Consider the following 21,957-nt stretch of genomic DNA (forward strand, 5'->3'; position numbering starts at 1 on the left):
ATCACCCCTTAACCTTCTCTTCTCCAGGCTAAACATACCCAGCTCCCTAAGCCGTTCCTCATAAGAACTCGGCAGCCAGATTGTTGACTAGGAAAGGATGGACCAAATGTATAACACCAATTCTGGCACAATTGCACTAGTGGCCAATTGGTTTCCAGGCTCAGTTCAAAGTGATCTAAACAAATTTATGTGGCACAGGACCCCAATATCTCCAGGGCCACTTCTTTCCACACAAACCAACCCAGACTCTGTGTTCATTATGCCAGGCCCTTCTCCATGTGTGGTCTCCACAGGAGGTCCAGAGGGTGGAAAGATGAGAATAGGCCTTTTCACTGGTGACTCCTCCCAGGGAGGTTCACCTGGCACCATTTTAATCTAATTTTAGGCACTAAGCTCAACCTCTCCACTTTTGGCCTTTAATTGGAAGGGTTTCAAAATATTTAAATATTAGAGGATAAGGGAAAAAGTTGCTTGCCTGGCTTTAAAAAGACAAGATACTTGGCCACTGGTAGTTAGTCAGGTAGCAGTATTTGAATAAATAAAATATTTACTTGATGATTTAATGGTTTTCCAGATTAATCACTGAAGCTTTTATATTTGTAGGATTTTTTAAAAAACAACAACAACAACAATCAAACAGAAAGCAAAACTATCAATTTACAGCTAAGACTGTGTAAATCAGGCATCCCCAAACTGCGGCCCTCCAGATGTTTTGGCCTACAACTCCCATGATCCCTACCTAACAGGACCAGTGGTCAGGGATGATGGGAATTGTAGTCCAAAAACATCTGGAGGGCCGAATTTTGGGGGTGCCTGGTGTAAATGTTTGCCCTTGACTTGCATGGTGAAAAAGCTCAGTAGTAGAGGACACTATCCGGGGCAGCACAACCTGTGTCTGACTATAATTTTGCTTTTACGGAATTGTTTCCAGTCTCTTCAATTCCCTTTTATTTGTGGCTAGTGACATCTCGTGGCAGGTTAGCCTAACTGCTCTGAGAAGATAGATCTGAATTATTGGTTAGAGCATGGTGCTGATAATGCCAAGGCTGCAGGTTGAATCCCCATTTGGGACAACGGCACATTCCTGCATTATTTATAGATTTATGTCGTAGTTCCATCAGTGGTATTGTGTGGGTGAGGCGAGGGAGAGCTGTGGCCCCGGACCCAGCTTCTCATGGGGCGGATTTCGCTCCCCATGCTGCCCTGACAGCTGTTGGTCTCACTGTCCTCAGCTTGCTGCCTTGGTTTCTGTCCTCCTCGCTCCAAGGGTGTCCTTTTCCTCCTCAGCCAGGTGGACAGACCTGTGTGAGAAGTGGCTGTGTAGAGCCTGGGGCCATGACTTCTTTTTCGGTGCTCAATTTGCCAGATCTCCAAGCCCCTTAAAGCCCACTGTAACCCTCTCCTCCTTTTGGTTGTTGGAGCTTTTGGGGTGGTATATCAAATGCTAGAGTTAAGCACTTGCATTTATTCTAAAATGGTGTACAGTGTCGGAAAACCTAAAGCTATTAATTTGTTGTTGTTGTTGTTGTTGGTGGTGGTGTTTAGTCGTTTAGTCATGTCCAACTCTTTGTGACCCCATGGACCAGAGCACGCCAGGCACTCCTGTCTTCCACTGCCTCCTGCAGTTTGGCCAGACTCATGTTGGTGGCTTTGAGAACACTGTCCAACCATCGTGTCCTCTGTCGTCCTCTTCTCCTTGTGCCATCAATCTTTCCCAACATCAGGGTCTTTTCCAGGGAGTCTTCTCTTCTCATGAGGTGGCCAAAATATTGGAGCCTCAGCTTTAGGATCTGTCCTACTTGTGAGCACTCGGGGCTGATGTTCTTCAGAATGGATAGGTTCCATGGGACTCTCAAGAGTCTCCTCCAGCACCATAATTCAAAAGCAGGCATCCCCAAACTGCGGCTCTCCAGATGTTTTGGCCTACAATTCCCATGATCCCTAGCTAACAGGACCAGTGGTCAGGGAAGATGGGAATTGTAGTCCAAAACATCTGGAGGGCCGAAATTTGGGGGTGCCTGTTCAAAAGCATCAATACTTCAGCAATCAGCCTTCTTTATGGTCCAGCTTTCACTTCCATACACCACTAAAAGCTATTAATTACAATTATGCAAATGTAAAAAGCACCCACAAAACATTCAACTCTCAGTTATCCCAATATTATTAGCTCTTAAATTAAAAAAATATCACAAGTATTTCACCAGTTTTGTCAGTCTGCATGCATTAGCTCAGATGTCAATTAAATATACGTGAATACTTTCCTACTGCACATCTTATGTGTAGCCCTTCTTCAAAAATGATTGAAAAGCTCAATATCTTCTTAATGTAGGATGGAACACTGGGGCAGACAAGTCACAACAGTTCCTAGAGTGTCCACTAAGAGGAACTCACCTGGAGGGACACCTGACTAAGTTCAGTTCCTGTTCCTCCAGATATGCAGATGAGATGGTTTAGCTGGCAGACAAAAGCCCCTAGCCAGCAGCCATTCTCTCTCTTAGCCCTTTCTCCTTCAATGGGAACACATCTCCAGAGAATCTTCAGTTAGGATGGTTCTCCCTCTTGGCCTGCTGCCAAGAGAGAGACCAGATGGAGCCTCACTTTACTAAGTAGTCTCCAGATGTATATATTTGTAACTTTTCTACGTAAGCCTGCCTTTCTGAGATTATGCTGTTAACTCAGGATGTCATGTGAGTAAACTCTATCTTATTTTAATACTATTGTGTCGTGTATTTCTTTTATGAGGGACAAAGGGGATTTGCCAGGAAGTATAATATTGAAGTATAATATTGTTGCAGAGGTTCTAACAAACCTAACGCTCACGCTTTGCTGCGCACAAAAGGGGAATGTCACTCTGCTGATATTGGAAGCTTGCTAACACAAGCTTGGATAGGATCTATCTAATAATATATCCTAATCCACATCCCTAACATTCCCACACTTAACACTCCCCCCAAACAAAAATCCTGGTTACGCCCATGCCACACTTTTAAAATCCTTTCACTGTTAATTTAGACCTTAGATTCTATTTCAATGGCTTATAACGTGCTCAAATAACATACTGTATATGTTTTTATTCTTTCTCTTAACTGAAGCAAAATGAAAAGGCGGGGGACGGAGGATGGGACGATCCCTAAACTGACAGACAGTGCCTGGCCCATGGTCATGCAATGAGCTTCATAACACCAAGCGATTTGAACCCAGGTCTTAGTCAAAAAATTGTGACAGTCAGCTCTTGAGGATTATGTCCTCTCTGCAATCATGGAAATGTCTGGAAACTGGAAATCCCAAATTAGACGAAAGCACTTTCAAGCGTGCACCCTTTATAATTAAATGTGCTCTGTGCCCCCACCCAGGCTGCAGATAGATAGCTGCATATGACACAGACTTTTTTCTTTTTACAGGCATGTTTTGTGTACCTGCAGCCACTCTCAGTTTCTCAGCATGTCTAATACTTTTACCTGCCAAATATCAGATGCACTGAATGGTCTAAAAAGCAGCTCCGCTAGAGTTAACTGATCCCGTAAGAAAAATTCGCAGCGGTTAAGGAGCATTCATCCTGATTTGCCTTCAGGGAGGAGGTGACATCTCAGTATTTTATCCCACACTTTACAGTGCATTTTCCTGCCATGTTCCCTATTGCAGAAAGCCTGATTTTGGGGGGAAGTGGGCTTATTGTGCAAGCAAGTGCATAGCCAGGATTCTTGTTAGGCAGAACCTCAGATTTGTATCGATTTTGATTGGGTTTTTTGGGGGGAGGGGCAGCCCACCCCCACCCTCTTAGCTACACCCATGTGTGCAAGACATCCCAGTCAACTATAATCGCACAACCTAAATTTCCCTTCAGCCCCCCCCCCCCCGCGGAAGTAAAATATTTGAGGGGGCTTGGCCATTCCAAAGTTGATGGGCATCGCCAATAAAAAACTGTGCGTGCACCTCACCATGTTATCGATTATGCAGAGTGGGGCTTACCTGCCGCCTCAATATTTCATTCAAGTGGGCCCCCCTTGGACTAGATGACCCGGGGGGGGGGGCATGAGCGTAGCTAGGATTTTTGTAAAATAAAAAAATTCCTTCAGTAGCACCTTAAAGACCAACTAAGTTTTTATTTTGGTATGAGCTTTCGTGTGCATGCACACTTCTTCAGATAAGATAAGGTATCTGAAGAAGTGTGCATGCACACGAAAGCTCATACCAAAATAAAAACTTAGTTGGTCTTTAAGGTGCTACTGAAGGATTTTTTTTATTTTACTTCGACCCAGACCAACACGGCTACCTACCTGTAGCTAGGATTTTTGTTAGGGCAGGGGCAGAATCTCAGATTGCTATGTATTGCCATTGATCTTTATTGATTTATTGATATTATTGATCCAAAAAAAGCAATATTTCATTCAAGTGGGCTCGCCTGGACTAGATGACCCTGGGGGGGCATGAGCGTAGCCATGATTTTTGTTAGGGGGTGGCAGAACCTCAGATTGCTATGTATTGCCATTGATCTTTATTGATTTTATTGATCAATAAAATCAATATTTCATTCAAGTGGGCCGTGGGCCCCCCTGGACTAGAGTACCGGGGTTGGGGTTGGACGTAGGCAGGATTTTTGTTAGGGTGGGGGCAGAACCTCAGATTGCTGTGTATTGCCACTGATCTTTATTGATTTAATTGATCGATTAAATCAATATTTCATTCAAGTGGGCCCCCTGGACTAGATGATCGGCGGTTGGGGTTGGGCGTAGGCAGGATTTTTGTTAAGGTGGGGGCAGAACCTCAGATTGCTATGTATTGCTATTGGTCTTTTTGGATTTTATTGATCAATAAAACCAACATTTCATTCAATGGACTAGATGGCCCTGGGGGGGGGAAGGGAATGGCTATGTATTGCTATTGATCTTTATGGATTCATAGATTTTATTTCTTTATCCCCCCCCCCCCCGCTACACCCATGCTTGGTCTCTGCTCCCCCCCGCGCTCTCCCCTTCCCCCGCTTCTCCGACTCCACCCTGCGGCCCTCGCAGCAGCCCAGGAGAGGGCGCGGGAGAAGCCGAGCCGCGGAGGCGGAGGGAAGGGACGCGCCCGCCTCCTGCTGCGACCCGAGGGGGTGGGCCGTGGGAACGGCCAGCTGGGCGGTGGGCGGAGCGAGACTGGTGCGGCCCCCGCTGCTGCTGCTGCTGCTTTTGCTGCTTCCCAGGCGCCGGTCTCGGGGCGCCTCACCTGCGCGCGCCCTTCGCCGCCGCCGCGATCCTCCCTCCCGCGCAGGTAAGCGTCGTGTCCGCGGAGCCCCGAGGCGCCCAGCGGCCCGGCTTCTCCGCCTTCCTCGCCGTCAAGAGCTGCAGACGCCTCGCGGCTTCCTTACTCGAGAGGAAGCCGGGCGAGGAGGCCGCGCTTGCTCGGGAGGAAGCAGGGAGGGCTTTCGTCTTCAAGGCGGGCCGAAGGTCGAGCCGCCCGAGCGCGGCTGCCTGGGCGCGCAGCCCGATCCTGTGAGCGTTTGGCGGCGGGCCTAACCTCGCTTTCCTGGGAGTCTAAGCCAAGCCCCCGCTGCAGTCAGCACGAATCAATACGGCCAGGTCACTTTGGGAGCTCGTTAAAGGGAAAAGGTTTGGGGAAAGGATTCCCGCCCAACTTTAAATTTCTCTCTCTCTCTCTCAATAATACGGAGAGGGTGCTGGGATGTGTCCCTCCTAAAAAGGGCCTCGCAGCTCCATTCCTCGCCACGTTTCAAAAGAAGTAAACCGCATGGACTTTCAGCGTGACTTCTGGTGAATTTTGCTTAGGATTGCATGCTTAGTCATGGATGTGGTAACACTTCAGTTTGAGACTGCAAGGTTGCTGGTGATTAAAAATAAAATAAAAAGACCAGCATTAAGCTTAATGGCACTTGATTTGCTTAAAGACTTATTTAAAAGGCTGCAGTCGTTACCTAGCAAGTAGTCACTGGACTCCATAGGACTGACTTCTGAGTAGACAGTGTGTTGAATTGCACTTCCCATTTATTCTTGGCGGTCTTTTAAAGAACGTTTCTCTGCCTGTTCTCTTCTCCTGTTTTCTCTATTCGGGTTGCCTCCCTTTCTTTCCCTCCTCTCCTCTGCTTGGCCTGCTTGTCAGCAGGAGCAAAGTTCAGGGTTGGTTTTCAAAAGACACAGGCTTATTTCTCAACTACATTTTTGTTTTGGAGGCTCTCTCTTGGGTGGGCTTCTGCGAGTATTGAAAGTGAGATCAAGGTGCTTACAGATTGAGCCTCGCTGAGCGTTTTAAGTTTCTGAGCCTTGCAGATAATTTTCTCCTAACAACACAGTATGGGGGAAGAAGTGTGTGTCCTGGGAGGGCCAGGATCCAGTGGCTTGGTGAGGAGGAGAGAGCAGGTGGCACCACAGGTAATGTTGAACTGATTCCAGCCTGCGTTGCGCTTGAGTGTCTTTTCGCCCTCCAGATGTTGCTGAACTAGAACTCACAGTGTCAGAAACTCAGGTGCATAAGCTAATCGCCGAATGGCACCTTAAAGCTACGTTACGGTCGCCACAATAGAATGTCTGGGTGCCTTCCCCCCCCAATGGAATTTATTGTGATTATGATTATTATCATAATTTCATTTTTGTACCGCTTTGGATTTTAAAGAGCAAATCTCAAGGCGATTTACAACATGAAACAAATTCAGATTTCAAGGGAAATATTTCAGGTTCTTTCCCAAAGGGCATTTTGCTGTCCCACCTGGCATCCAGAGATCTCCACGTGGCTGCAATTGGACCCGTGTCAGTCTGGACCCTGGCGCCTGGCTAATTTCGAACACAGAACTCCCATCTTCCCTCGCCATTGGCCATACTGGTCCGGGCTAATGGGAGTTGTAGTTCAGGATCTGAAGGGCCAAAGGTTCCTCATCCCTGTTGGATATGCAGTAGCACTGGGACTCCCCCCCCCCAGCTAGATCTCACCAGAACTCAGATCCAGCACCTCTCAGGTGGGCGCCATTGCCATTTTGTTCGAAAGTGAAGCAGATTGCTTCAGGAGGTGGTGGACTATCCCCAACTGGAAGCGTTTAAGGAGAGGTTGGTTGGCTATCTGTCAGGAGGAAGGCACGCTTGGCAAATCCACACCGTGATCAACTCCCGCCTGGAAACCAATGTCCCCGCTGTGGAAGGACGTGTGGATCCAGAATTGGCCTCCACAGTCACTTACGGACCCATTGTTAAAACCGTGTTTATGGACGACAATCTTACTCGGCTACGAGTGATCGCCAAAGAGAGGAGACCTGCACGGTAGATACTGCAGGGAGATACTGTTTATTTATTGCATTTTTTTAAAGCCATACAAAAGAAGTTAACAGCAATGCAAAGAATACACAGTCCTGGCAGGGGCAGAGGAGGACTTCTACCCTTATTCTCGAATTTTGCTAGAAATACTAGGTTTCTTGTAATCTAACAGCTTTTTAAGATTTTTAAGATCTCAGAGACATCACCTTGCCAACAAAGGTCCGTATAGTTAAAGCTATGGTTTTCCCAGTAGTGATGTATGGAAGTGAGAGCTGGACCATAAAGAAGGCTGATCACCGAAGAATTGATGCTTTTGAATTATGGTGCTGGAGGAGACTCTTGAGAGTCCCATGGACTGCAAGAAGATCAAACCTATCCATTCTGAAGGAAATCAGCCCCGAGTGCTCCCTGGAAGGACAGATCGTGAAGCTAAGGCTCCAATACTTTGGCCACCTCATGAGAAGAGAAGACTCCCAGGAAAAGACCCTGATGTTGGGAAAGATTGAGGGCACTAGGAGAAGGGGACGACAGAGGACGAGATGGTTGGACAGTGTTCTCGAAGCTACGAACATGAGTTTGACCAAACTGTGGGAGGCAGTGCAAGACAGGAGTGCCTGGCATAGTCCATGGGGTCACGAAGAGTCGGAAACGACTAAACAACAACAAATCTAACAGCAGATAGTGTTTTCCCAGATGACACACAAATACACATTTGTTTTGTCTCTTCATTTTAGGTAAGGAGTGCTGTAACAATTTGCTCCCTACCCCACCCCTCCCACTGCTACTGTTACCCATTGTCAATAAACCGGAATAATGTTTGCAGTGTTTGAGGAGTGCATAATAATTTAAGCTTTTGCAACGAGGTGATACAATCCACCAAACTCTGTACAATGTGGTGCCAGGGTGTTGCAGCCGGCTTGTTGTTGCAACCTGGCTTATCTGCAAGATTTGATGATAAAAGATTAAGAATGTACTCAGATCTAAACTCTCACGTGCGAGGCTACCCTTGTATTTTCCCAGTGTGCCAGATCATGCTGGTGTGTCCTGAGTTATAAAATGACTCCCGTGAGGCCAGAGTGCCCATCCACAGAGGCAGGGCCGTCTTAAGCACCTGTGGCGCCCTGGCACCGTGGTGCGACGGATCCCTCCGGCGCGCCCCCGCCCCGTTTCCCAGCGCGACGGGCGGGTGGGCAGGCGCAGAGCAGCTGTCGAGGGCGCTGCTGCACGGTAGGCGGGCTCAGGGCGCAGCGCTACTGCCGAGGGCGCTGCTGCGCGGAAGAGCGGTGTGCGTGCGTAGCTGCGATGCGCCCCTGGTGGGCCGGCACCATGGCGCCCTGCGCCACCCAGCCTGGCCATAGGGCCGGCCCTGCACAGAGGAGTCTGCCTTCTGTGACTCTGTGTGATTCACTGCTCTGGCTGCGTCTTTTCCCAACAAGCCTCTTCTGAAGGCAGGTAATTCTACCATGTGTTTGCAGTGGTTGTGTTAGGCCAGGGGTAGGCAACCTAAGGCCTATGGGCCGGATGCGGCCCAATTGCCTTCTCAATCTGGCCAGGGGACGGTCCAGGAATCAGCGTGTTTTTACATGAGTAGAATGTGTGCTTTTATTTAAAATGCATCTCTGGGTTATTTGTGGGGCATAGGAATTCATTCATCCCCCCCAAAAAATATAGTCCAGCCCACCACATGGTCTGAGGGATGATGGACTGGCCCATGCCTGAAAAAGGTTGCTGACCTCTGTGTTAGGCCCATTCGTTCACTTGTGATGCAAGTACAGTGGTGTCTCGCTAGACGAAATTAATTCGTTCCAGGACTCAATTTGTCCTACGAAAATTTCATCTAGCGAGGCACCGTTTCCCATAGGAATGCATTAAAAGTCAATTGATGCGTTCCTATGGGCTCGGGGGGGAACTGGTGGCGGCGGCGGCGCTTGTTCTCTTGGCTCGGGGAAGGCAGGCAAGCGCTTCCCCGAGCCAAGAGAGCAAGCGCCGCTGCTGCCAACGACAGAGTCGGATCGGACGAAGCTTCAGAAGCTTCGTCGGATCCGGCTCTGTCGGGCGGGGTGGGGGAAAGGCGAAGGAACGCTCCTGCGCCTTTCCCCCACCTCTGCCAAGCCCCATGCCGGCTGTGCACGGCAAGACGCGGTGGTGGGGGAAGACGTTCCCCCGCCGCCTCGTCTTGCCTGCCTCCCCCGACATGGAGCGCGGCTTCGGAGGTGTCCAAAACCGCGCTCCATGCCGGCTGTGCGCGGCAAGACGCGGCAGCTGGGGAACGTTCCCCCGCTGCCGCGTCTTGCCTGCCTCCCCGGCACTGAACGCAACTTCGGAGACCTCCAAAGTTGCGTTCAGTGCCGGCGGAACACAAAGGGGAACCAGCTGCAGCAGGGAAAGAAGGCAAAGGGAGATCAGCTGAGAGGCGGTGACAGCTGTCAGCACCTCTCAGCTGAGCTTCCTTTGCCTTCTTCCCTTGCTACAGCTGGTTCCCCTTTTGCTAGATGAATGTCCTGATTTTCTGATCGGAGGTTTTTATGGCCACGCTTCGCAGGATGAAGCAGTGGCCATAGAAAATCTCGTCGTATAGCGAGGCAACCTCCGATCAGAAAATCCTTTCGTTAAGCGAAATTTTCGTCTAGCAGGGCATTTGTCTAGCGAGGCACCACTGTATCGTTACTTGCCTTGAAGAGGTTGCCCTGTTTGTTTGTTTGTTTGTATGTATGTATGTGCCACTGCTCCGGACTGTCATTCCTCCATTCAAGATGTATACCCAGAACAGTGATGCATGAGGATTCGGCAAGAATGAGCATAGGTCAAGTGGGGTGTGTGCAGGGTTTGAAATTAGCAGGGTGCCAGGTGCATTTTGCACCAAAAGATTCTCCATTTGCAAGCACCTCAAAAAGTCTGGACGCCATTTTTCGCGCCTGGTTGACACTCAAGGATTACTGAAATGTATGTGCTTTGAAGCCTCAAAGTTAAGGCAGGCATCCACAGACATGCCCTCCAGATGTTTTGGACTACAATTCCCATCTTCCCTGACCACTGGTCCTGTTAGCTAGGGATCATGGGAGTTGTAGGCCAAAACATCTGGAGGGCCGCAGTTTGGGGATGCCTGTGTTAAGGGGTTTAACAATAAAGAGTAGAGTGTTTTGAAAACTGAAGTATGGTTCCAAACTAAACATGTATTAACAATTTCTGCTAAAAATGTGATATTAACAATGTGTCACTTATGTGAATTGTGTATTAATTGACACTTATTAAAATAATAAATAACAAGTGTTGCCACCCCCACCCCACCCCGCCGTGGCGACTAGATATTCTGTTTTGCCACCCACAACCCAGGTCCCAGGAGCCATTTGGCTCCTAGCTTTTCTAACACTGGGTGTGTGCGTTAAAAGCACCTCCAGTTTTTTATTAAGAAAAGGAAGTGTGCCAAAGCTCTCGGAAGATTGGGATATGCTGATCTTGCAAAACAAAGCTTCAGTTTTGAATTCGGTATTTAAACACTTCTATTTTCATGCAAACAAGTTCAGCTATTTGCCCTAAACTCTGACCACAGGCCCCTTCTATAAATACCATATTTAGTGGTCTCCCTGGAGACGTTGCTTATACCAGCATTATGTTTCTGGAATGTTAAAATGTTGTGCTCCCTTCCACCTTTCACATGCCCCCACCTCAATTTTTTCAGAAGTGTGATGCTGGACACCTTCCCTCTTAGTTAAGGTGCATAATCCTCGAAACCAGCAAAGAGAGCATGTGATCCTCTGAAACTTAAAGTGGGGTTGGAGAGGACATTTGCTATGAAAACCAAGGTATTTTTTGGGGGGGGGAGGAGTTCCCTTTGTCCATAAACAAACACTATTATGGCTTACCTAAAGTAAAGGTAAAGGGACCCCTGACCATTAGGTCCAGTCGTGACCGACTCTGGGGTTGCGCGCTCATCTCGCATTATTGGCCGAGGGAGCTGGCGTACAGCTTCCAGGTCATGTGGTCAGCATGGCAAAGCCGCTTCTGGCAAACCAGAGCAGCACATGGAAACGCCGTTTACCTTCCCGCTGTAGCGGTTCCTATTTATCTACTTGCATTTTGATGTGCTTTCGAACTGCTAGGTTGGCAGGAGCTGGGACCGAACAACAGGAGCTCACCCCGTCACAGGGATTCGAACCGCCGACCTTCTGATCAGCAAGCCCTAGGTTCAGTGGTTTAACCCACAGCGCCACCTGGGTCGCCCTATGGCTTACCTAGAAAGAAGCTATCCCATGTCCTAAAACAGCCATCCCTAACTTGGCGACAGCCAAATACTTAGGACTCCAATGCCCACCATTCCTGACTTTTGGCTAGCTGAGGCTGATGGAAGCTATTCAAAAACATCTGTTGAGTAGCAGGTTGCAGCTGGGAAAACAAACAGCAACATATCGGTTTCTCAGGTGTTCCCAGAACGAAGGTCTGGTAGGCAAATAAAATGACATCTGGAACGATGTAAACCTTTTGTGAATGTTAGCTCCCGTTCACCAACCGTTGCTTGGTATTTCTCAGGTGTTGTTGCCTAAGAGAAGTGTGAGCGCTACGCTTTTGCCCTGTGGTCAACAAGAAAGCCTTGTAAGAACCTTGTTCAGAACCTCCGCACCATACATTTAAAGCTTTCCCCCACCCCTGCAAAGAACCCTGGAAACTGCAGTTTGCTATAGGTTGAGGGAATTGTAGCTCTGCGAGAGGCAAACTGCAGCTCCCATGATTCTTTGGAGGAACCGTTGTGCTTTAAACACATGGTTCAGATGTGACAAATTCAGGGGTTGATGTGAAGGCGAAAAAAAGAACATGTGGGTACCCCGGTTTTTCAGTCAAAAAGCAACACATCTGTGCTTTGTGACATTAGAAAAGGCTGTATTTAGGGCAATGTTCAGAGCTGCTGTGATCTGGATTAAATGCATAAATTGGCTGCAGTGAAATCTCTAATCTCTTTGTCAATGCTTTCCCCTGGAAACCGAGAAACATTTACAGGCTGAAATTTACAAAGTTACATAAGGGTGGGGTTTTTTTGCCTCGTTGTCAAGGCTTTGGAGGAAACCTACAGGCAGTACAATCTAGAAGTTCAATCATGTGGTTCATCTGGTATTGCCATCATAGCCATGTACAGTAGGAAGTGACTTCCTTTTATTTCAGGGGATCATATTTCTGACAAGCGACACTTGTAACAAACGTTGTGGTGTGGAGTGCTTATATTCACCGTGCCTGCTGGCCAGCCAGCCATATATTCTCCATTCTATTCTCCCTCCCACCAGCATCCCATTGCCTCTAAGCACACTCGATCCTCGTTGGGCTGCTTTGAGGGTTCCCCACTCCTCGTAGGGATTCCCCCCTTACATATTTTTTTTCCTATTTCTGCAACCCTACCCCCCCCGGTCTGCTAGTGCCTCCTTCTTGTGCGTGTGTGGTGCCATTGTGGCTCTATAAGTAACAGTACTCTGTCCTGTGTCGGGTCAGCCGGGGGCAGGAACGATCCCCAGGCATAATGCAGGAACGAATCCAGCCTGTCTCTCCCATCAGCGTTCAGGTGCAGTTCTAGGGAGTTCTGACAGCCCTTCCCAACGATTTGTTATGACCCATATTCAGAGTCCAGCAGAGATAAAACGCAGACGGAGCCAGGCTGAGGTTGTGTACTGAAAGCTACTTTATTAAGCATAAGGCAGAACAAAAGAAAACATGTCTCCTCTCGCTGAGAGAAGACCGAAGAAGAAAAATACAAACGGAAACAGAATACAGCAAACATCCGCTCCTGTGTGGTGAGCCAGTGGGGTGTAGTGGTTAAGAGCGGTAGACTCGTAATCTGGGGAACTGGGTTCGCGTCTCTGCGCCTCCACATGCAGCTGCTGGGTGACCTTGGGCTAGTCACACTTCTTTGAAGTCTCTCAGCCCCACTCACCTCACAGAGTGTTTGTTGTGGGGGAGGAAGGGAAAGGCGATTGTTAGCCGCTTTGATAAAGCGGGATATCAAATCCAAACTACTCCTCCTCCTCCTCCTCTTCTTCTTCTTCTTCTTCTTTGATCCCAACAATCTTTGCTGGAATGCAGAACACAGGCATGTGACCTGCACAGTGACAGGAATAGAAAACTAACATTCTGAACGTTGGAAATAGAATGAATTTTTCATATTATTTCAAATAAGTGCCTGTCTGTTGGTTACTTGTAGTGCAGGATTTTACTTGCCCTGTGATGAGACCGGGAAATAACCTTATCCAGTCCTTAGTTCCCATTGCTGTTAACAGAAATGAACAACCGGGCTGGGGAGGATCCTGTGTTCATTAGAAGCACAGGCTGCCCATTCCTACTCATAGAGAAGAAAATGGGGAAGGAACTGCAAAGTGTATCCCTGATTTTGCTGCACGTAGAGAGGGGGGGGAGGGGGGCAGGATAGGAGGTGGGGGAGTACAAAGTGAATAAACAGACATGGGGCATGGAATTAAGTTTTTTAAACCTTACTTTATTAAGATCTCATTTTTAAATGTTAGGTTCCCATTATCAGGAAGCACCTGCAGATAGATGATATATGCGCCAATTAAGGGTAGTGTCTGTAATGGAGATAAAGTGATTTAAATACAGTAGTAATCAAGATTAAAGACTTTGCTGTGTAGATTAAATCAGTTTGCGAATTACTTCAGCTCCTCTTGGCTGTTGAAATTTCTTGAATTAGTAAGCTTGTGAAATCACAACCAATGTTGCTCCAACCCCTTGTACTAAAGGTAGGTATTGCCCTCCTTGCCAAATATCCTTACGGGAATGATCAGGTAGCAGGATGCAACCTTTGGAAATCATATGCGTATTAAACTAGCTCTTTGCTAAAATGCCAGGAAGCGATTTGTGCATTGTGCCATATGTAGAGCCATCTTGCCCCAAAATGGCAACTAGGCATTTCGTTTAGGAGACTGCAACCATGCTTTAAGGAGACATTTGGCACCTAGTTTATATATCTGAATTTGTAACGCTGTCTAAAATATCTGGAGGGCATCAGGTTGGGAAGACTTGGCTAGATCCTCTTGTTGCGTGTCAAGACCCTAAGGTCTCTCTCCTATGTAGAATAATAACACTTTGACACTGTATATAAGGTTAAATGGACAAATTTAGGTCACAACTTTATTGGTTACAGAATGTGAGTGGTATTGGCTTAGGCATTGGCTTGAACGACTATATCTGACTCCTTCCCGCCATGCAGGAAGTCTCACAAGGGTTAACCACCATTATGGGGAGCCCTGTTGGTGCACATCAACTCGGAGCTTCCAGGGCCGTCTTAAGCCCATCCGGCGTTGTGGTGCAAAGGTCCCTCCAGCCCCCCCTTCCCAGAATTACTGGCCTTTACTGAGCAGCACTTTCCCCCGTGCGGCATGGTGGAGGCGCCCTCCAGGCATTGCTGCTCTGTGCCGCCTCGCCGCTGGGGAAACCACTGCTGCCCAGGGCGGGTGTGGCGTTGTGGCCACCGGGTGCCGTGGAGGCAGAGGATGGCAGCGGCCTCAGGACCCCTTGAGCCGGGAGCACTTCCCCGCCCCACAGCACGGTCAGCAGGAGGAGGAGCAGCCCCGGCCACAGCCGCCGCATCGGCACCTGGAGTGACCTGGCGAGGGCGCACGGCCCTTGAGCTTCCTCTCCTCTCCTCTCCTCCTCTTGAAGCAGAATCAGCGAGACTCCTGCCTAGAGTGGCAGCAGGCGAGAGGAAGCTCAAGGGCCGCGCACTACTGCTGCCGTGGGCGGGGGGCGCCGGCAGCAGCTGCTCCCAGACACCAGCCGTTCGGCGCCCCTTCCACGCCCCTGGTGGCCAGGCGCCCTGGCACCTTGCACCACCTGGCCCAGGCCTAGAGACGGCCCTGGGAGCTTCCCCCCAGAGTCACTGGAAGGTCGTGCCATGGCCCTAGCCTCCACCCGGGCTTCGGACAGGAACCACAGAAGCGGAAGCCAAAAAGGACTCCCTGGCCATGCGACTGCTTTAAACGGAGTAAGCCATGCCCCCCCAGTCACCCGGATTGGCTGGGGGCCGCAACGCGGCCAGGGACATCCCGGATGATGCAGGGGCTAAGGCCAGCCCCCGCCATGTGCGGAGACCACAAGTTCTGACCACAACATCGCCCCACCCAGAAGTGGAGCGGTTTTCTCCTGAACCAAGAAATTCTAACTACTGATTCAGGCCAGCAAAGCAAGTGTTCTTTTATCCAGAATCCCAGAATTTAGAGGGAAATGGTGCGAACTGATGAGCAACGGGGTTTGCCTTTTTGAAAGATTTCATTATTTTTACTAGGCGAGAGGTTTAACCATTTCCCCAAATAGCCGAGACGCTTCCTCCTGTTTCTTCATTAGATCATAAACGTCCTTAAAGCTTCTATTTCTCTGGCTGTTGACTTGGCTTTGGAATAAGCCTCTGTGCTGAATGGCATCCATTCACTGCAGAGCAAGTTTGTAAGTAGCATGGTGTCTGCCGTGTAAATGGTCTGTCTGTTGCAGCACTGGGACTGTATAATCAGAAGAACGAGTAATCAAAGGCCTCATTCTGCCTGGACTATAATGGTGCCGTTGCTCCTCTGCGGTTGAAAATTGGGAAATGTATAGAATTCATTTCTGTTTAAGATCCAGATGTTAAGACAAACTGCGTAGATCTTTAGGTATATCATATCGTAGATCTTGTGCTGCTTTTTGAGGCTGGTGGCAGAATCTCAACTTGTCTCTCTAGAGCTGGATTTGCAGCCACTGTAAAATACAAGGGAACTTGTGAAACAGTTTTTGCAGCAAATGAACTTTGCTCCACATACCTTTATCCTGGTGCCCTGATGTTTATGCTTTGTGGAATATAACTTGTCTCCCGTTATGCAAATAATACCTCGGAGCGGGGACGTAACCTAAATCTCCTCTCATGCTCACAAAATAACCACATTATAATGTTATTTTAGGGAGTTCTTATTAAAGTTAATTCCACGTGTAAAGCCAAGCAAAATAATCAACAATTTACCAGCATAGCTCAGGTTTAACCTGGGTTCCACTTTGCAAGGGATATTTAGCAATCTATAACCTGGTTGTAAACAGATACCCTCCCCACCCACCCACCACCCACCCCGCCTGGCTGCTGGCTTAAATCAGGGGTGCAAAAGTGACCCTCCAAATGTTGCTAGACTCCTATCAGCCCCAGCCAGCCTATCCAATGGCCAGGGGATGATGGGAGTTGTAGTTCAGGAGCAGTATAAATGATCTGACAGGAAGTGACATGTCTGCTGCGTTTAATTCTCTCTCTCCCCCCCCCCCCCCGAATTTTGCAAGTGTATGAAGGTGGAGTTCTTGTTTATTCTAATGCAACCTGGTTTCTGTGGTTGGCTGTTGGCTGCCTCAAGTCAGCACAGATTTGTAGGAGTTTGCACAACTGCTTAGTTTCTCTCTTCTTTCTTGATGGATGGCTTGGTTTCCACGTGCTCCTGTTTGGAGGAGCAGCAACATGAATGACGGCAGATAACCATTAACTTAAATGAACTGGCGGATTCTGTGCATTTATGGACACTATGCCCTTCTCCAGTCTTTTAGTGAAAACCAGGAATATAATAACCTCCAACAATTCTCCAATGAAAATAGGGACGTCCCATTCCATAACAATAATATTACTATTTATACCCCACACATCTTACTGGGTTGCCCCAGCCACTCTGGGCAGCGTCCAACATAGATATAAAAACATAATACAACATTAAACATTATTTTAAAAAAACCCTTCCCTATACAGGATTGCTTCGGGAGTCGAATAACTCCATACCCTCCAACATTTCTCCAATGAAAGTAGGGACATCCTAAGTAAAAACAGGACATTCTTGGAGGGTCTGGGATGTTTCCTCTGTTAGTTTGCAGTGGTCTGGAACCCTGAGAAAATCTCATGCTTAACCAGCCCCTTCCCCCCACTCTAGGGACCCAGGTGGCGCTGTGGGCTAAACCACTGAGCCTAGGGCTTGCTGATCAGAAGGTTGGCAGTTCGAATCCCTGTGACGGGGTGAGCTCCCATTGCTTGGTCCCAGCTCCAGCCAACCTAGCAGTTCTAAAGCACATCAAAATGCAAGTAGATAAATAGGAACCGCTATAGCGGGCAGGTAAACGGCGTTTCCATGTGCTGCTCTGGTTTGCCAGAAGCGGCTTTGTCATGCTTGCCACATGACCTGGAAGCTATGCACTGGCTCCCTCGGCCAATAATGCGAGATGAGTGCGCAACCCCAGAGTCGGTCACGACTGGACCTAATGGTCAGGGGTCCCTTTACCTTTTAAAAGTAAAAACAGGACATTCTTGGAGGGTCTGGGATGTTTCCTCTGTTAGTTTGCAGTGGTCTGGAACCCTGAGAAAATCTCATGCTTAACCAGCCCCTTCCCCCCACTCTGTGAGGGTTTCCTTTCCAAAATATGCCCCCCACCAAGATGCGCCAGACTGCTAATTCTCTTGCTATCCTTCTGTAGTTTTTTTTAAAATTATTATAGCTTCCCAGCGTTCCTAATGCTCATGGAACCTTCTAATTTGGAGATTTAAGTAAATGTATAATTGCGCTTGGCAGAGGTGTTCAGGCTGTCACTGAAACAATTTGGAAGATTGTGATACGAAAAGACTTGCAGAGGCACTTTGCAAGTTAAGAAGCACCAAAACAAGTGGTGAGCCCAGTGATGTGAGAGATGCACCAAGGAAGGCAAGAAATAAGGCAGGGAATGAGGTGTACTGGAAAGATTTGATTTTGTCCAGGGATGGGGAACCTGTGGTCTTTTGATAAATTGTTGGGCTTCAGCTCCCATCAACCTCAGCCAAGAGACTGAGCTACAAATTAAGGAATTTTTTTTATTTGGTAGCCTTAGATAAGCTACTCTTTCTTTCAGCCTTACAGCGTTGTTGTCAGTACCTATGACTAGATAATGCATGTATTATTATTAAAATTATATACCATCCACTGGAGAAATCCACAAATTATTTTTATTCTATAATTATTATTCAGGGCAGTGCAAAAAGACCTTAAAAAGTAACAGTTCCAATATGGGATAATAAAGGGAGTGGTGTGTGTGGGAAAATGCCCTGCCATTTTTATACTTCCCTTTTTATATTTCCAAAGGGATTTTTGAGAGAACTGTATTAAAACTGATGAACTAGTTTACAATTTATGTAAAAAACTGCAAATTTTAGAAAACATAGTGAATGTGTAATTTGACTATATGCAGGTTATTCCAGATTTGTACAAATAAGGCTTTGGCCTTTGGCACCTGAGGTGCATGTTTTTAGGACCTGTCCTATTCCTGTGACTGTAATTTGTTTTAAAACGTTTTTAATATTGAATTTTAAACCTACCCGGGACCTGATGGTGAAGGGACTAATATGTCGAATAAATAACAAATAAAAGTTAAGCTTGCTCCAATTCTTAACTTGGCGTGGCCCCATCTTGTATTTCCAGTGACTTCCAAGATATTTCAGCCATGAGCAACCCTTTTGCACATCTGGCGGAACCGCTGGACCCGAGCCAAGCGACAAAAAAATTCTTCAATTTGAACCGCCTGGGAGACCCAAGATATGGTACGTTTGTTACATTCAGAGGGAGTTGTTCCCTGTAAGAAAGTTGCTTGGCAGCTGTAGCTTTCGAGGCAGTTCAAATATGCACACACATCACTTGATTGCTTGCGCTTATGCTTTGGACGAGCCATAGCATGTGCTTAGCAAAGAGAAGGTTTCTTGTTCCAGTCCGTGGTATCTCTGGTTAGGAGGCTGTCTGGTAGTGGGACTGGCAGGGCCGTCTTTAGCAGATGTGGCGCCGGGGTGCAAATATCCACCCAGCGGACCCAAATTACCACGAATAGTGTTGGGGTGGCTGTAGCTGCGCACTGCCAGCCTTCCGGGGGTGTGTGTGTGGCAGCTCTCCCCCATGCCACTGCGGGAGAGCGATCCCCGCAGAGGCTTGGGAGTGAAGTTGTGTTTTTCCCAAGCCTCCTCAGGAGGAGAGCGATCCCCGCAGAGGGTTCAGAGGTTGGGAGGGAAGCTGCAATGGAGTAGGTTCCAGGTTCAATCCCAGGCATCTCCACGCAGGACTGGGAGAGACCCCTGTATGAAATCCTGGAGCTAATCTGATTGGGTTAGATGAAATCCTGCTAATCTGATTGGGTTAGATGGACCCAGTGGTCTAATTTAGTGCAAAGTAGCTTCCTATGTTCTTCACATGTGTGCAGAAGTTGCATATGATGTGGCTGCATGGGTATTCTTTTTAAAGTACAGTCATACCTCGACATCCGAACGCTTTGACTTCCGAAGGTTTCGACTTCCGAAGTCGCAACGCCAGAAGTCTTTTCGCCGCACGCAGTCTGCACATGCGCAGAAGCGCAAAATCGCACTCACACATGCGCCGTCCACACTCTTCGACATCCGAAAAACTCGACTTACAAAGACGGCCGCGGAACGGATCGTCTTCGTAAGTCGAGGTACCACTGTACAGTCGTACCTTGGCTGTCGAACAGAATCCATTCCGGAAGTCCGTTTGACTTCCGAAAACTTTCAACAATGAAGGCGCGGCTTCCGATTGGCTGCAGGAGCTTCTTGCATTCAATCGGAAGCTGCGGAAACCACGTCGGATGTTCAGCTTCCAAAGAACGTTCACAGACCAGAACATTCATTCTGGGTTTTCAGCATTCGGGAGCCAAAATGTTCGACTCCCAAGGCGTTCGGCTTCCAAGGTACGACTGTAAATGTGTATTTGTTTGTATTTGTAGTTTAAAATAGTTCTACATAGCTTTTCATCCAGAATCTCAAAAGTGGCTTGCGATTAAGAAAGAAAGAAAGAAAGAAAGAAAGAAAGAAAGAAAGAAAGATCTCCATAATGGTGGTCTGTGTAGCATGAAAGGGAGGAATGTGTCTCTCAATGTATAGCTACCTTGCACCAAGGAACTGTGGATGGTTGTGACTTAGAAGTTTCGAGCTACAACTTCACCCCACCAACAGAATGGAACCTCCTATTTGCTATATTACAGTTTACAGTTTAAACTCCGTACATATGTACCATACAGCTTTAGTCTCCACATGCTTCTAATAGAGGTGCTTTCCTTCCCAGAACGTTTGCCGTTCTCTATCAGAGTGTTGCTGGAGGCCTCAGTCCGCAACTGTGATGAGTTCCTGGTAAAGAAGGGAGATGTTGAAAACATCCTAAACTGGAACGCGATGCAACACAAGAACATCGAAGTGCCATTTAAGCCCGCCCGAGTTATTCTACAAGACTTTACGTGAGTTGTATTGTGGGTTTTTTCCCATTTTTGTTTTTATCTAAGGTGTTGTCGCAGTTTAGCAGCAGAGTCATTTTCTAGAGACAAGGGTCTTTTTGGAGAAGAACGTCTGAAAGAATTTTAATTCAGCACATTAGAGTGAGTTTCTCAACCCTCTTAGCATTAGGGGGTATATCCAATGAAATTGTACCATTATCCCAAGGAGATCTACCTGCGCAACAGGAATTCTTTATACATATATTAAGTCTATGGCAACATTTGATTGACCCTGGATTAATAAAATATAAATGAAATAAACCAAAGGTTAAGTACTGTTCTAAGAATGTATTAGAAAGGAGACAAAGGATAAGCTAGTAATGTTAGGTATATTCACCATCAGAAGGAAAATACACATCGGGAAATGATAGGAAGTCCAATTATGTGGTTTTTTTTGTTTTTTAATCTATGTTAATAAATAGAGAAGAAAACAAGAGATAGTAGAAATATAAATTAAGTTTATTGTTTGTTAACAAATGGAGTATTGTTGTATATGGTTGTTGTTTTGTTTATAAGATTTATACTGATGTCTAGTTAAAGAAGATGTATACTATATTTGTTGTATAAGATTGTCAATAAAGTATTAAAAAGGACCAAAAAAGAGAAATTCTTCTCCCTGCACCCCCTCAGCTCTGTTCTAGGGGGGTCCCCCCCCAACCTTCTGGAGCAGATTTGGAAGAGAGGAATGGGGCAGATGAGGAGAGGGAGAAGAAGCCCTGTTGTCCAGGGAGAAGCCCTTGCACTAACAGGACAATTTCACTGGATACAACCCTAGGCCCTCCCTGAAACAATGTTCTGCTCAGCACATGAGCAGTACTCCAGCAGCATATAACGAGAATGTTGTGCAACTGCCATTGGTGTGCGCAGATTGGATTTTCTGCAAGCTGCGCCAAATAGACGTAATAAGGAAAGTTATGTTGACCTGGGAAGAACCAAGGCACATATCAGTCAGTGCTTGCTGACAACAGCCATGTGGCCTCCTAGCAAGGCAGCGCTTATGCCTGTCAGAGCAGGAGCTCTGCACAAATGGACTTGAATGTTGTTCAGGCAGTAGCTGTTCACTGACTGACGGCTGTCATTTGACCTGGCCATGGGAAAGCTTTCCCAAAAGAAGCAATCGGGGAAAAGTGCTACATTTCTCAGTGCTTGTAAAACCAGTGTTCTCTTAAGTGGGGAGTTGGAATCCAAGTTTAATCCAGATCTCAGACTAAGGTGGAGCCCACACTTTGCTCCACCAGCACCATGACTGTGCAGGATACCAACCAGCAAGCCTCCTGCCATCCTTTTGTGCATTGAAGTTGTAGCTGGGGAAGGGAATTGTCCCTGACCTTGTGCAGAGGCACAATGTGGAGGGCAGAGATAAGAGGAAGTTCAAAGTCCTGACAGCTGCAAGTTTTGGGCATGGTTACCAAGCCTAGTCGAAAATTACGGACCGCTGAAT

General features: G+C 47.4%; 1 protein-coding gene across 5 annotated transcripts in view; it reads left to right on the forward strand.

The window, feature by feature from the left end:
- The first annotated feature begins 5,183 nt into the window (after positions 1-5,183).
- Positions 5,184-21,957, forward strand: part of ACO1 (aconitase 1) — a 60,576-nt gene continuing 43,802 nt past the window's right edge. The window contains exons 1-3 of one of the 5 annotated variants that reach the window (XM_035140443.3): positions 5,184-5,556; positions 18,671-18,789; positions 20,312-20,480. In XM_035140443.3, the coding sequence (XP_034996334.2) occupies positions 18,693-18,789; positions 20,312-20,480 (266 nt within the window). In that variant the 5' untranslated portion in view covers positions 5,184-5,556; positions 18,671-18,692. Of the gene's footprint in view, positions 5,754-6,173; positions 6,369-18,670; positions 18,790-20,311; positions 20,481-21,957 lie in introns of those variants that run through there. The other 4 variants (XM_035140441.3, XM_088658590.1, XM_035140442.3 and 1 more) reach the window with 4 other exon arrangements.

The sequence above is a fragment of the Zootoca vivipara genome, chromosome 15 (assembly GCF_965207765.1).
Source record: "Zootoca vivipara chromosome 15, rZooViv2.hap1.1, whole genome shotgun sequence".
Lineage (NCBI taxonomy): Eukaryota > Metazoa > Chordata > Lepidosauria > Squamata > Lacertidae > Zootoca > Zootoca vivipara.